Raw genomic sequence first — 14,535 nt, 5'->3', positions numbered from 1 at the left:
TTGCCCAGAACAAGATCTGGGAAAGAAAAGTCCTACACTTTGATGTGGGAGTGGACCCTCCAGCCAAGTGTGACTGACTGAGGACGCACCCCCATTGGTGAACACTGGAGGGAAAACTTAGTGAAACAATTGGTTGGTCCATATGTTGCGAGCCTATGGACACATCTCTAACCATGCTACCCCTCGCACACAGGTATAGGACATGGCAAGTAGTAGGCCAGGAGTTTATGTCATAAAGGATTACTAACAGTTTAGTAGTAATGAATAGTCATTTTACTCTAGTACAGGGAACTAAGAAGTGCCACTAACAAACACACAAAATACACTGGCAAAACCATAATTATGTGTCACTACCTATCTAACAATCTGTGATTCAAAAACAGAGACAAAAACATTAATTACTAACAAAGAAAAATATGTAAAACAGAATTAAAATAGAGAAATACTGGACAGCCTCACGACAGTGTCTGGCCTTGGCGGTGGCCAAATGGGATTGGATGCAGGACTACAACATGCCACTACCACATTCACAGAACAGAATTTATGTTATGAACACAACTTAATTCAGAAATTCTTTTGGGCAGTATGTTTAGTTTATTACTGAAAAAGATGAAGACAATTTATTTTGTATGATGATAGTTTTCCATTCATTTAAATAGCAAACAACACAACTATTAATTATAATTATGGTGGCTATTGACTGCAGCAATCTGTACAGATTAAGCTCCTGTGTGCAATTCTGCGGACAGAGCTGAAACCTTGGCTTCAATTATTGGTCAAGGAGCTATGATGTCACTTTTAATGTAACTTTTTTACACAATAATATTTTATCGGGATAAAATTGAGTTTAGATCATGCTATTTTCGTATTATGATGTATTTGCTAGACTGTTGATAGTATATAAACAAATGTATTTATATAGGATTCAAAGGCAGTAATAATATGTATTGAATTTTAAACACCTAGATCGTGGTGTTTTTTGTTATATAATTAATTATAATGATTATCACTTTTTATGCTTCTTTAATTGCTGAAAGTGTGTTTTCAATGTGATGAGTGCAACATGACTCTTGAACAGTTAGTAAGGGGAATCTAATCGAACACACAGTATTTTATTAAATTGTTAATATATTTCTACGCCTTCACATCTTAGCCAGGAAATCGTTTTTTTTTTTGTTTTTTTAAGACGCACGTTAAAGCCTTGTCTTTTTCCTCTAATAATATGGACGTGGGTTGCTAACTAGAATAATGAAGGTTTGTATTAAATGTGATTATAATCGAAATTAAAAAATAGTTCCACACTTTTAGACGTACATGTTGTGGGTGTTAGGTGGTTATTGAACAGTGATTTTATGAGTAGCATTTCTGTAGATGTAATTGGATGCATATTTGGGTGTACATTTGATTGAAAATGTATTTTTTGTTCTTAAGCTCAACGTGTCGTTCCCGGCAACGGGATGCCAAAAGCTGTTTGAAGTCACGGATGAGCATAAGCTTCGTGTATTTTATGAGAAGCGCATGGGCGCTGAAGTGGAAGCAGATTCTTTGGGCGATGAGTGGAAAGGTTATGTTGTGAGAGTTTCTGGTGGAAATGACAAGCAAGGATTTCCCATGAAGCAAGGAGTTTTGACCAACAGTGAGTAATGCTATTTTGATTCATTATCCTTTTATGTTGTGTTTTGAAGATGATGCAACTGAGGTTTAAATTAATGTAAATCTTGGGTTACAATAATGATAAAAAGTGAGGTAAAATTATTTTGTCACGGCTTTTCCGTAGTTAAAATATCAAACATTTCAGAATATATTTTTTCTAACACTAGGCATTCCTCTATTTACTCTCTAAACTGCTTTTGAGTTCCTACTGGTTTCTGAGAAATCATATATAATCATGTTACGTGTGAATTGATGGTTCCGCTGCTATTTTTTTGTTTTACGGTGTGTACCGTGTGTTTAACTTATGAGAACTTATGTCAAATATTGAGAATGGTTAATTCGGTTAGGTTTGCTACATTAAAAATACTTTAAAACTATGGTGATAGGTTAGTATGACCAGTAATTATCAATTTATGATGTAGTTATCCTGAACTAACCTTTATAGTATTTGTAATGTAGCTAGACTTATTTAATTTCTCCTTCACATGGCTGGCTTAGAACAGTAATTATTTGAGATGAAGTAGAGTATTTTTCCATTTGATTAACCTGCCAAGTGTTTGCTTCGACTTTACTCGCCTGACACTGCAAGCGGCCCTATGAAAGATAAAAGACCATTTGGACGTCTTTCATGCGCTTATTTATCCTGTAATATGTGCTCCTGAGTTGCTTGTGCGATCTGCGAACTACGTTAACCTTCAGTGAACTTCAGAAATATTTGGGCCTTGGAATGGTCTGATGTGAACTGGTTGCTAAGCTATTTTGTAATTCCTAAGCAACCATTAAAAATATTTTACAGTATTTTCAATCTAGTTATACTAACCTAGCTAACCGTTCACAATATATTAAGGGGGCAATTGTTCGGTATTACGTAACTGTTCATCCCTTGAACCTGATGGCAAGAAAGATGTAAATTTTGTCTTTTATAGACTTCAGTTATGGAGAAATTACAGAATTGTCGAGCTATATTTAAAATACTTAAAAAATAGTGTGGACAGTTGATTAGATGAGGTTAGCTACAGTAATACCAAGAAATTGTTTGAACATTTGGTTATGTCAGGACATTGTTCTCTTAAATACATAATTTCTAAGTAACCATTAAAAATATTTTTGAAGTATTTTTAATGTAGCTAAACGAACCTAACCAACTACACATATTTTAAATTTTAATTTTCCTAACTTTATCTAATTGACTATTCCCACAATTTACAAATTTGTGATATTTACACCGAAAACACACAAACATGTCCTCTGTATGGACTTGTCAAGGTTAGGTTTGCCCACACAGGAAAGAGGAATAAACTGTGACCACATCAATGCACTGTTATTGTAATGTAACCTACAAATGGTATTTATTTAGAAACATTGTTTTCAGGGTAAATATAGGAATGTCTTAGTGTTCGATAAAAGAATATTTGGAATTTTGTTATTTTATCTACGGAAAAGTTGTGATGTAAGAATTTTACCCTCAGCACTAATGTTAAGTTTCTCTGTACGACTAGGCTAATAGAAGCCTAGTATTTCGCAGTGTGGTAGTTAATATGTTTACATCTTTAAAACTTAAAAAATTGTTTTCACTGTAAAAATAACTAGTGGCTATAATTACTTTTTTTATGTACATTAAAATAAATTTCTTAAAAGCTAGAAATTTAATCTCATTTGGATAATTTTCAAGATGGGTGGACTTCTTGGAGAAAGAAAAAATGGTAAATATTTACTTGGGCGGTATTTCCGAAAAAAAATGTTAAAAATCCGAAAATACCTTTATTTTATGCTCTTCAACTTCCTCTTTTCATTAAAAGTGGCGGAGGTAAGAAATTCCAAATACTTTAGGAGATATCGAATTTTTAAATTTCATCATATGTAGTTGAGCGGTATTTGCAAAAAAAAAATGTTAAAAATCCGAAAATACCTTTATCATATGCTCTTCAACTTCCTCTTTTCATTAAAAGCGGCGGAAATAAGAAATTCCAAATACTTTAGGAGATATCGAATTTTTTAATTTTGCAATACAAGACCTGTGGAACCATTCGAGCGGCGCCATTTTTGTTATTTTGCCGTGTGTTCGTGAATCGTGAATGCGTAATTAATAAAATAGTTGATTAGGTCAGGTCAGTTACATTATTAATACTTTCAAACTAAGCCGACATTAAAAATTATTTTGTGAATTAATTTTAATGGCTGTTTAGTTTTAAAATATTTATAATGTAACTGACCTGACCAAACAAACCCGGACAGAGGGTGAACAGTAAACTAAAATGGTCGATTAAGTCAGGTCAGTTACATTATAAATACTTTCAAACTAAGGTGATATTAAAAATAATGTGAATTAATTTTAATTATTATTTAGTTTTAAATTATTTATAATGTAACTGACCTTACCTAACAAACCCGAACAAAGGATGTACAGTAACAACTCACGTAAATTTTTTTGTTACTTATTACTTGCGCAACAATATCAAAATAACAAATAAGACTTTAAAATTAGAAACGTTAAAAACTCACCTAAGTTGGAGGCGGTAATTAAACACCGTTTAAACAATAATTGAACTAAATAATCACGTATTAGTTCATTTGAATTCTGGCCTATCACGAACAATCACGTGACATCATTATCCAATAAAAAACGGATAAGGTAGATGTACCAGTAGTCGTCATGCTAAGAAGAGTTTTATAAAAAAAAAATTGTGTACATAACCTTGTAGGTGTATTACTGCCCCTACATGTTTGTTTTTAACCTCAAACTTTACTCTACAATGCTATCCAACACTCTTCGATAAACACAAATTATTTTTGTAGATTTATAATTTTGAAAAAAGTTTGATTTCGAGCCAGTAGTCGTCATGCAAATTTTCGTGTTTGCCAGTGTTCGTCACATGTTTGTGCCAGTAGTCGTCATGTGCGATTTCGGCTGCATTAGTTTTAATTCATGGATCCAGAATGGTAGTATTGTACTATTTGGGCTTCAAATTTTATTTGGTACTATATTTTAAACATCAAAATGGCATTTCATAAAGATCGTTCAGTAATATAATGAATAATCCTCATTAAATTTTGAATTTACTTACAGCACTCACGGAACAAAGAGGGACAGCACATAGAGCTGTAGCAAACCGAATGTATTCGTTACTGAGTAACGGGTGTGCCGTCTAGTAACGAGTAACGAAACGTTACACACGGCTGCATTTTGTTACTCGCATTTCTTGTATATTTTACGCATGTGCGCGCATATTCAATGAATTTACGATACAAAGAACGATGTTTGTTTATTAATAAAGTATAATTTGGAAATTCCTCGTCTAAGTTTTTTTACTGTTTATTAAAGGTATTATGTGTGTAGACAAAGTTTGAGATTGGAACAGAAACAACGTAACAAAGTATTTTTTTACAAATTAGAAATATGTATGTTTTTGTTTTTCACTATCGCGTATTTTCACGTTTTTTTTTGTTCTTATCTTAAAAGAGATATAATAAAGCCACTCTAATGAGATTTAATTGTTTCTTGGTTAACAAAAACTGTTTAATTATCAAATATTGTTAATTGTTTATATTATATTTATTATTATTTACGCGACGTCATACTGTACGCGTACGCAATACGACTCAATTCGTTGCTGCAACATAGCATGTTATGCGGTATCACAAGTAAAATATAAAAATGAATCAGGGCCCGCCCATCTTCCTACCCAAGGGCGATTTGCCTTTGTGTTTATCGGACAATGTGTTCCTTGGCACACTATTTTTTTCCGCTGCACATTTTATACTCATACCATTCGCTACATCTTTAAGAGCAGCTTCCATGGCTGACTCTTCATACAACAGTATTTTCCGTTTTGGCATTTTGCCCTGTAATTAAAGAACGAGACACATTACAATGTTTAGTTTACTTATTAATGTCAAAATATATATCGAATGACCCCTAAATTAATGTAAACAACAATGCCTACACAATTTTTGCAATCAATAAAGTAAAGTAATTTCCGACCCAGAAGTCGTCATACACATGCATCGGAAGTCGTCATAGGTGACGACTACTGGATCTGATCATAATAACGTACTTTGTCTATTAACAACAAAGAACCAATATTATTTAAGAACTTTAGGGTGTAACTTAGCACAACTTTAAATAAAATATTAAATGTACCAGTGCTCGTCAGGTATGACGAACACTAGCAATACAAGGTTTTTATTGATCCGGTTTTCGTCACCCTAACTAAATCATACAAAGAAAACGAATTTTTTTAAATAAACACTTTCACCTCTTCAAGAACATTTAACTAACACATTCAGCACAAAACATCACGAATAAACATGAAAAATTACAGAATTAGAAGTAAAAATGTGCACTAACGTCCTTAGTGTTTTAGTATAGGAATTCCCCTATTTATCTTCACTGCTCTACGAACTTTTGATGCACGGACTTTTTTTGATTGAAAATAGTGTTTGTTCCGAAAACTATTGTGGTAATTTCAGCTAGAACGTCGACTAAATTTTTGTCAATATTTAAGTTGGCGATATATTGAGCTACTTCTCTATTATTTACATTTGAAGTTGCTAGTGACGACCATTGGAGCAGTGACGAGTACTGGGGCACTTACCTTACTCGTACGTAAACAAGAAACAATGGTGCACCCACGCCACAGGAATGCGCTGGTTTTGTGCTGAAATTTAAAAATTCGATATCTCCTAAAGTATTTGGAATTTCTAATCTCCGCCGCTTTTAATGAAAAGAGGAAGTAGAAGAGCATATAATAATGGTATTTTCGGATTTTTAACATTTTTTTTTCGCAAATACCGCTCAACTACATATGAAGAAATTAAAAAATTCGATATCTCCTAAAGTATTTGGAATTTCTAATCTCCGCCGCTTTTAATGAAAAGAGGAAGTTGAAGAGCATTAAATAAAGGTATTTTCGGATTTTTAACATTTTTTCGGAAATACCGCCCAAGTAAATATTTACCGAAAAAATTAGTAAAACGGTTTTTTAGAGCATTATAAAAGTTTGCAAGCCTATGAAGTCTAGGGAATACGTGGGATAAAATCCATTTTAAATAAGATATAGTGATTCGAAAATTATTAAAATATGTATCAGCAATATTTGGCTGAAGTTAGCTTTATTTCAGACTTATTTTTCTACCCCTTTTTTCCCGCAACCAGCAATGTGGGCGGAGCCTTAGCGTACAATACTATCTGGGTCATTCTCACGAAAGTGGCATATTTGGTTCATTGATTTTACTCAACTTAAAGTAGCTCCTAAAATTTAACAAAAAAATTTAGTTGTGTACATGGTCATGGTAGACTCATTCCAATTAGTAGCCAAAATCAAACTTCATATTTATTATATATAAAAATTATTTCTTAATTTATAGCTCCATGGTAATGTATCAGTTATCCATATGGTAATGTTCAATAAAATTAAAAAAAAAATACATATAGTAAGTAAATGTTATAAGTTATTAAATATATAAATTCCACATGCGAACAATGTACAATGTGTGTATATATAATAATAATAATAAAAATAAAAATATTTTAGAGAAAAAAATTAAGGTTACCATGGTACATATTACAAAATGTAATAGTACATATTACTAAGCCTACCATTTCTCTTCGTGCTTTATTGTACACACAAATCCAATGGATTTTAAAATAAAATAAAAATAACAAACATGGTCCATCTGAAGCCATAACATCTCTTTAATAACTACGTATTTCATGATTGCTAAATCAATGTTGTGTAATATCTGATACTAAACATGGTTTCCATAGATTTTAAAAGTCAAACTTGAACTGGCTTCCACGGCTATCACATGGAACAGGTGGACTGATTTTCCGTATAATGTCAGAATATGGGTAGGTATGAATGTCTTCACGGTGTGGCCATATGAAATAGTTCTTGATGCCAGAAGGTTCCATGGCATTCACTTTCACAAAACTTTATACTTCATCCTTGATAATATCAACAACTTCTCCTGGATATTGTTTGTTTTGATAACTGACGAGCACCCATTCCCCACGAATGATAGTTTCACCTAAAACATTGCAATAATACATTAAATAAATATTTTTCAGTTTGATCACAGTAGCAATAAACCTGGAGAAAAACATTTTAATGTATTTAGTTGCATTCTTTATCTCATAGTGTTCTATATTTTACAATTTTAACAGATTTTATTGGGCAGAACTTGTTCCTTTCCTCCAGGTGAAAGTGTGAGTAAGTTCATTTTCAATTGCTGTTCCACATAAAAGTCTTCTTTTCACTTCATGGGATACTACCTGTTTCTTTACGATTTCCTTCACTTTATTCTTTGGAGTCAGCTCTGTATTTTTAGATTTATCTACAGCTCTAGAATATCTTTTCTTATAACATTCCACTCTTGTCTTCAATTTCTTAATTTCTTTCTCTGCGTTTGCCAGGCGGCGATATACCTTAGCCCTGTCCCGTTTGATACGGTGATATCCAGCCTCCTTTCGTGAACTTCCTCCAGATGAAAGCTTATCATCACAATTTTCCTTAGCAGGTACATTCTAAGATCACGTGTTTACTCCACTAGTAGTACTAGGTTGAGAGTGTGGTCTAATATCATTTGGCCTAGTTTCTTCACGTGGTTCTATACTTGCTGGAGGTGTAGCGAGAGATTTCAAGGCTTTTAGTTTATTACTATGGGTTTGATTGTTCATGCACCATTTTTTCCTTTGGATTCTTTTTTCACATTCTGTCAAATCTTCTATCATTTTAATCTGGCCTGCTTTGTTCTCTTTAAACACCTCTCTTTCTCTTTTTGCAAAGCTTCTTTGTATGACTTTGGATCATTTTTTATTGTTTCTCTTCTATTTCGTTCACACTCCTTTTTCAATCTTAATTTCTCTGCTTCTGTAATTTTGTTTGGATTTTTCTTCGCCATAGCTAAGTCCTATGAAAATAAAATGAAAACTGTAAGGAAGAAGAACAGTGTTTATCTAAATATTACAAGCTAAGTAGCACTTAAAGAACCTTCTGAATATTTCATATGCAAATGTACAGTAAACCATATTGTGCCCTTGAAATCATTTGTATGGGAATAGTTTAGTTAGATACCCTTATCCAAAATAGAATTTCTTTTATTTGGCTAAAATTAATTATTTAACCTAATTCAAGTTTTTAACTTATCTACTTAATAATTTTGAGCACTAGCATGTAGTAGCAGATGTTAGACAGAATTATATTAGTGGTTAAAACATTACCATGGTTGAATGCATTTATCATGGCCCACGGTAATGTTAGCCATGGTAATGTAGAAACCATGCTTTTGATAGGTTCACTGCCTACAGATTGAGGTTATATCTGTGCCCTCTTTATAGAGTAAAGAAATAGCTTATGTACACACATTTAAGTGTGTTTACTAAATTTCTAAGTTGGAAAAAATTACTAAGTCCACGTAAGTACGGTTTAATTTTAGGTCTATGAATTGTAAATATGATAACATTTTTATGCCATAAGTGATTCTCCTTGAAATGTATGTGTTTAATTATACTATTTTGGCTAGTGCCCCATTATAGGCCGACTCTAGATTTCAAGGTTGACAAAACTGGCAAAAAAGGTCTGCCTATATTCGGACCAATACGGTATTACATCAGAAAATGCAGCAATACAAAACTGACTAATTCACTTCTGAAGATGCATCCACTTAGCAAACATCATGTCAAATCATATGCCAAAACTAATTTATTTTTTGACTATTCGTGCCCCTAACCTTTTGTGTGAATCATAATACTACTATAAATTACAAACAACACAACTCTACAATAATATTTAATATAGTACAAATTTAAATTAATTCAAATGCAAGCTATCTAAAATAACTTTTCAGTATATTTGCAATCACACATGAGAAAACCATGTACATACGACCATTTTTATAATTAATTTAATACCACACTTAACTCAACTAGTACCAAAATTAAAACAAATTTGGCCCTAATGATGTACTTATGTACCTGAATACAGCACTTGAACTGTAACACGTTTGCAGGTAATTAATATTTCACAATCTTCCACTCCTGTCTTCTAACAACCACCACAATAACTAATAGTTCTTAAATGTAACACATTTGATTTTTTTTTTCTTCACAGAAGCAGCTAATCTAGAAAATTATGCTCTTAGGTTGCCATTTAAGTTTCCATGCGCTCAGAAAGCAGCAGACGGAGAATGGTTCTGTGCTGTTAAACATTTTAACGTTTCCATGTCTTGGTGGGATGGGCCTCATGAGAATTAAGGCTGTGTCTGAAATAATGTACAAAGTATTGTTCTTGCTACATGTTATATTCTACTTACCCTTGTGGTGTACTGGCGCTTGTTGGAAATGTAGTATTTGTGGCCCCTGCAATTGTATTACCCAGCTAAACAGGTTGACATTTGCATTTGTTTTTCAAAAAAAAAAATTCATTTAAACAAGAATGTTAGACAGAAATAAGTGTTTTTGTACACTACATTATGTACACACATTGATGGCAACCTATTTGATGACTACCTTTTTTTAATTTCATTCAGGGTATGTGCAATAATTTTTGGAAATTTCATATTATCCCTAACATTGAAAATTTATTTAATTAATTTATTAGTCTCAATATAATATAAAGTGAAACTGAAATTATTTTAAGAGTAAAATTACTTAATAATATAACCTATAAAACACTTCTTAAAATTCAGAAGTTCCTTCACCTGGAAGTATGCCAAAGGTACACTTGCAGACCTGCATACTTCACTTCCAGATCTGGTAGCCCTAGTGATACACCTCTGGGCACCAGTACATGTAGTATATACTTCAGGTGCTGTTTCTATGAATTTAAACATGGCTTTTATTTCTGCGATAAATTTATTATCTGTTATCCTATAGTATGTGCAGTGTAATGACCATTTTAGGTAGATTTCAAAGAAATGCTACTTATTGTAGATGTTACCAGGGTGCGACTTTCAAAAAATGTTTATATAGTTTTTTGTTTCATGGTCCAGCTATGTGTGTGTATGTACACACATACATATACATACATACAGATATATTTATATACATCACAATATTGTGGACATAATAACTGTCACAATTTTTCACAAATCACATCCAAACTGATGCTCATAATCTAGTAGTGAAAAGTCTCGGTCAAGTTTGTTAATGGGCAATATGCAACCAAAGGGGTAGAAATGGAGGTTTTTTGAAAAATCACTGTAACTCCCATAATATGGAAAATATCACATGTGTTTGAGCGTATTATAACTCGTAGGAGTAAACCAAAAATCTTTTGTCTGAATAAAGTTTTGATACAACTAACCATAACTGATAGGGGTTGAAAATACAAGGGTTGAAGGACAAAAAAAAATCATTGCTCCGTTCGTAGGCACAGCATCCAATTCATAAAAATTATGTATAATCTTATAATTTTCATCTAAAACTTTTGTCGTAAACAATTTTTGATTAGTTGAATCACTGTTGCAGAGATGGAAAAAATAAGGGGTAGATTTTAAAGAAAATAACTCCCTTAGTAGGTACTATATAAAATCCTTTAAAATTGTTTGTAAAATTATAATTTTTATCTAAAACTTTTGTCTGAAATAATTTTTTTATAGGTTTACCATGACTGCAAAGAGTGAAAGTTAAAACAAATTTATAACTCTTTTAGTAAGGACACATTAGAATTCATTCAATTTGTTTGTAAATATTATAATTTGTATCTAAAACTTTTGTCTGAAACATTTTTTGATAACACAAACTATTATTGCAAGGGATTGAAAAAACCTGGGGTTGGAATAAGAAAAGAAATTAAATTTTTCCCACCTGGTACACTGTAGAATCCATTCTTATTTTTGTTTCACTTTCTAAATATTGACTAAAACTATTGTTAAAATAAATCTTTGTTTACCCAACCATTAACTGCAAGGGGTAGAATAACAAGGTTTGAAAGTAAAAAAAAATAATTACTTTTTAAATAGATTTATTATATGAATCCTTAACTTCATCTAAAACTTTGCCTGAAACAATTTTTGATGAAAGTAATTATTATCATAAAAACATAGGTTGAAATTAAAAAAAATTCTTAACTTTTTTAGCATCGAATTTGTTTGTATTTATTTGAAACCATTTTAATATTGTCTTAAATCTTAGTGCAAAGCAAATTTTTATACGACCAAGTTATTAGTGCAAGGGATGAAAAATAGTGTTCAGAGGTCAAAAAAATTAAATAATCTTGGTATGTAATTATAAACTCGCTAAGTTATTCAATACTGCGTTCTATACTGTTTGTAATATTTTAGATGCATGGAAAATTAGGCAATATTTAATGTATCAGTTTGTAAATATGTTATGTACATTAAGTTCTTAAAATGTTCCAGAAGTTTCCAAAATATTTCCAGAATTAATTGCTACTTTAAAATCTACCTACACCTGTAAGATGTGGTGAAAGGTATTTTTTTTATTTCTATTACTGCTGTTTGTGTTGTATGAGAGCCTAAAATTTTTTATGAATAATCGTGGCAAATAAACTTCACTTATGTGTATGTTATAGTGTATCTGATTTTTTTCCTTCTAGGCCCATGTAAAGAGCTCAAAAATGTAATTTTGTAACTCCCTTGAATAATGTATAATATATAGTTTTAAAAATTATCTAGTAAGATTAAAAAACTTTTTTTTGCCTCGTACAACAGTCCCAAAACTGAATGAGTTTTGGTTAAAATAAAAAAAAATCAATTGTTTTGTAATTTAACAATTAATTTTTGGTGAATTCACCCAATTATCAACTATAGCCCGGCAACTTAGTAATTGACCTTGTACGTTTCTGTTCCGCGCAGCTCCTCCCTCCCTAACTTCCACCCCTCCTACCCCTCCGAATCGTCTGCAGGTAGGGGAGGGCCACTCCTCCCTCAAGGACAACTTACACGAACGCACTTCACTCGCTTCGCGATGAGGCTGAAAGGTATTCACTCTAACAAGATATTTGTTGCGTTTGACGCAGCATTATGGGGGTCATTTGGTTGACGCAATAATGAAATCGGTAATCGAGGGGGAAAAGACTCCTGAAACGTATTTTGGAAACCCTCAAAATTACGAAAACTACATATATTCATTCCCACTTCTATATCTAGATGAACATACTTATCAGATGCATGGGCACATCTATAGAAGCATGCACTTAACTTTTCTAAATATATCCCATTAATGAAATGTCACTATCACCGATGAAAGTCTAATAGGGCATTGGAACCTGTGAGAAACAACTGCATGTCTATTTAGGGCATTGAACATAAAAAAACTATACATTACATGCAGCCGGCAATCGTAAAGTGTCAATTAAATGTAAACAAAATTGACAACCAAGTTGAGTCAAAATGTTAGCTGTCAGGTATAAGTACACCATTCCCCTTAATAAGTAATATTAATATATCAAGCCAATAGAACATTTATTCACATAGGCTATGCAACCTGCATAGTTATCACATACAGCTGCAAAAGAATCATTAGAAAGATTAATTAATATTTTGAATAACCATAGGAAATATTAACCTTACCTAGTCGAGTCGAAGCTATGTACAGTATCTGTTCCACTTGAATTTTCATCAGATGATGATTGAAGGGTTACAATAATTTTGTCGATTTCGATGTCCATGATTCCATCACTTCTGAAATATTCAGCTTCAATACCTTTAACATGTTCGCAGCACTTTTCCCACTGTTCAACGGAGTACGAAGTAAACAATTTCTCACATAGTTTTTTTTTTTTTTTTCGTCCAACGAGTTACCTATTTCCTCAGAGATCTTCCTCTTGATGTCCCCCCACGCTAGCTCGATTGGATTTAGATCCGGGTGGTAGGGGGGCAATCAAATCACATCATGGCCATATTTGTTTATGATTTCGTCTACCTTGAATATTTTTGGGGAAGGATGCTGTTTCACCAAACACAAAAAATTGGCTTTGTTCATGTCAGAAGAAAACTGGATGCTATTTTCCCTAAGCCAATCTTGAATGTCATGTTTAAGAGTAGCTAATGAAGGTTTTCTATTGGTTTGAACATTGTGGTAACTAGCATTGTCTAAAACAATGACACTTTTCGTTGGCAAATTTGGTAGTAACTTTTGTTCTAGCCACAACAAAAAATTTGCATAGCTCATATCATCGTGATAGTCACCGGATTTTTGTTTTTTATTTAAAAATCAATAACACATTCTGGACAAAGCCTTGTTCGCCACCAGCATGCACAATTATCAATTGTTGCCTTTTACCGATAGATTCTGTGACCCCCATTTCAGTGCTGGATTGCCAGCAAGAACTTACACTGTGAGTAGCGTGTAGATATGTTTCATCAATATATACTATATTCCGCCCTGCAATTCGGTATGCACGAATGTCTTGTAAATATTTTCCTCTCCATGCGGCAATTTCAGGTTTCTCTATCAAAAGTTTTCTTCTAGACTTGACATTTTTTCCATCGAAAACCGAGACGTTTCAACAGTTGCGCAAGTATTCTTTGCTGCAGTTCACAATACCGTCATCTGGTAAGGACTTTGTCAAATTCTATGTCGGCACTGTTTTTCTAACTGTCAAAAATTCATGAATTTTCCTATGAATCGCACATTCGGAAAAGTCATCAACTTCAATTCTTTTCTTTCGATCTTTGTTCTTACCCGTGGGTGTGGAAAATGATAAACTACTTTTACTAGTAATTTTACCTTCCGCAATGAAACTTTTAATGGTTGATTGCGAAACACCTGTCGCTGCACTTGCCGATTCTGTGACGTAATTTAATTTTTATAAACGTTTCTGTTCTTTTAAATGTGTTCCAACATTGTAAACGATTTCCCTTGCTTGTCTATGTAATGGTGTACCGGCTGAAATGCGTGACTTAATTCCTGAAGTT

General features: G+C 32.7%; 1 protein-coding gene across 1 annotated transcript in view; it reads left to right on the top strand.

The window, feature by feature from the left end:
* Window positions 1-1,135: 1,135 nt before the first annotated feature.
* LOC134527527 (small ribosomal subunit protein eS6) overlaps window positions 1,136-14,535 on the top strand; it is a 33,980-nt gene continuing 20,580 nt past the window's right edge. Inside the window, exons 1-2 of the mRNA XM_063360273.1 lie at window positions 1,136-1,254; window positions 1,432-1,636. Coding sequence (XP_063216343.1) covers window positions 1,249-1,254; window positions 1,432-1,636 — 211 coding nt within the window. The 5' untranslated portion in view covers window positions 1,136-1,248. The remainder of the gene's footprint in view (window positions 1,255-1,431; window positions 1,637-14,535) is intronic.

The sequence above is a fragment of the Bacillus rossius genome, chromosome 1 (assembly GCF_032445375.1).
Source record: "Bacillus rossius redtenbacheri isolate Brsri chromosome 1, Brsri_v3, whole genome shotgun sequence".
In the NCBI taxonomy this organism is placed as follows: domain Eukaryota; kingdom Metazoa; phylum Arthropoda; class Insecta; order Phasmatodea; family Bacillidae; genus Bacillus; species Bacillus rossius.
Note: the sequence above shows the minus strand (reverse complement) of the source record. Positions and strands in the feature narration are given on the sequence as shown.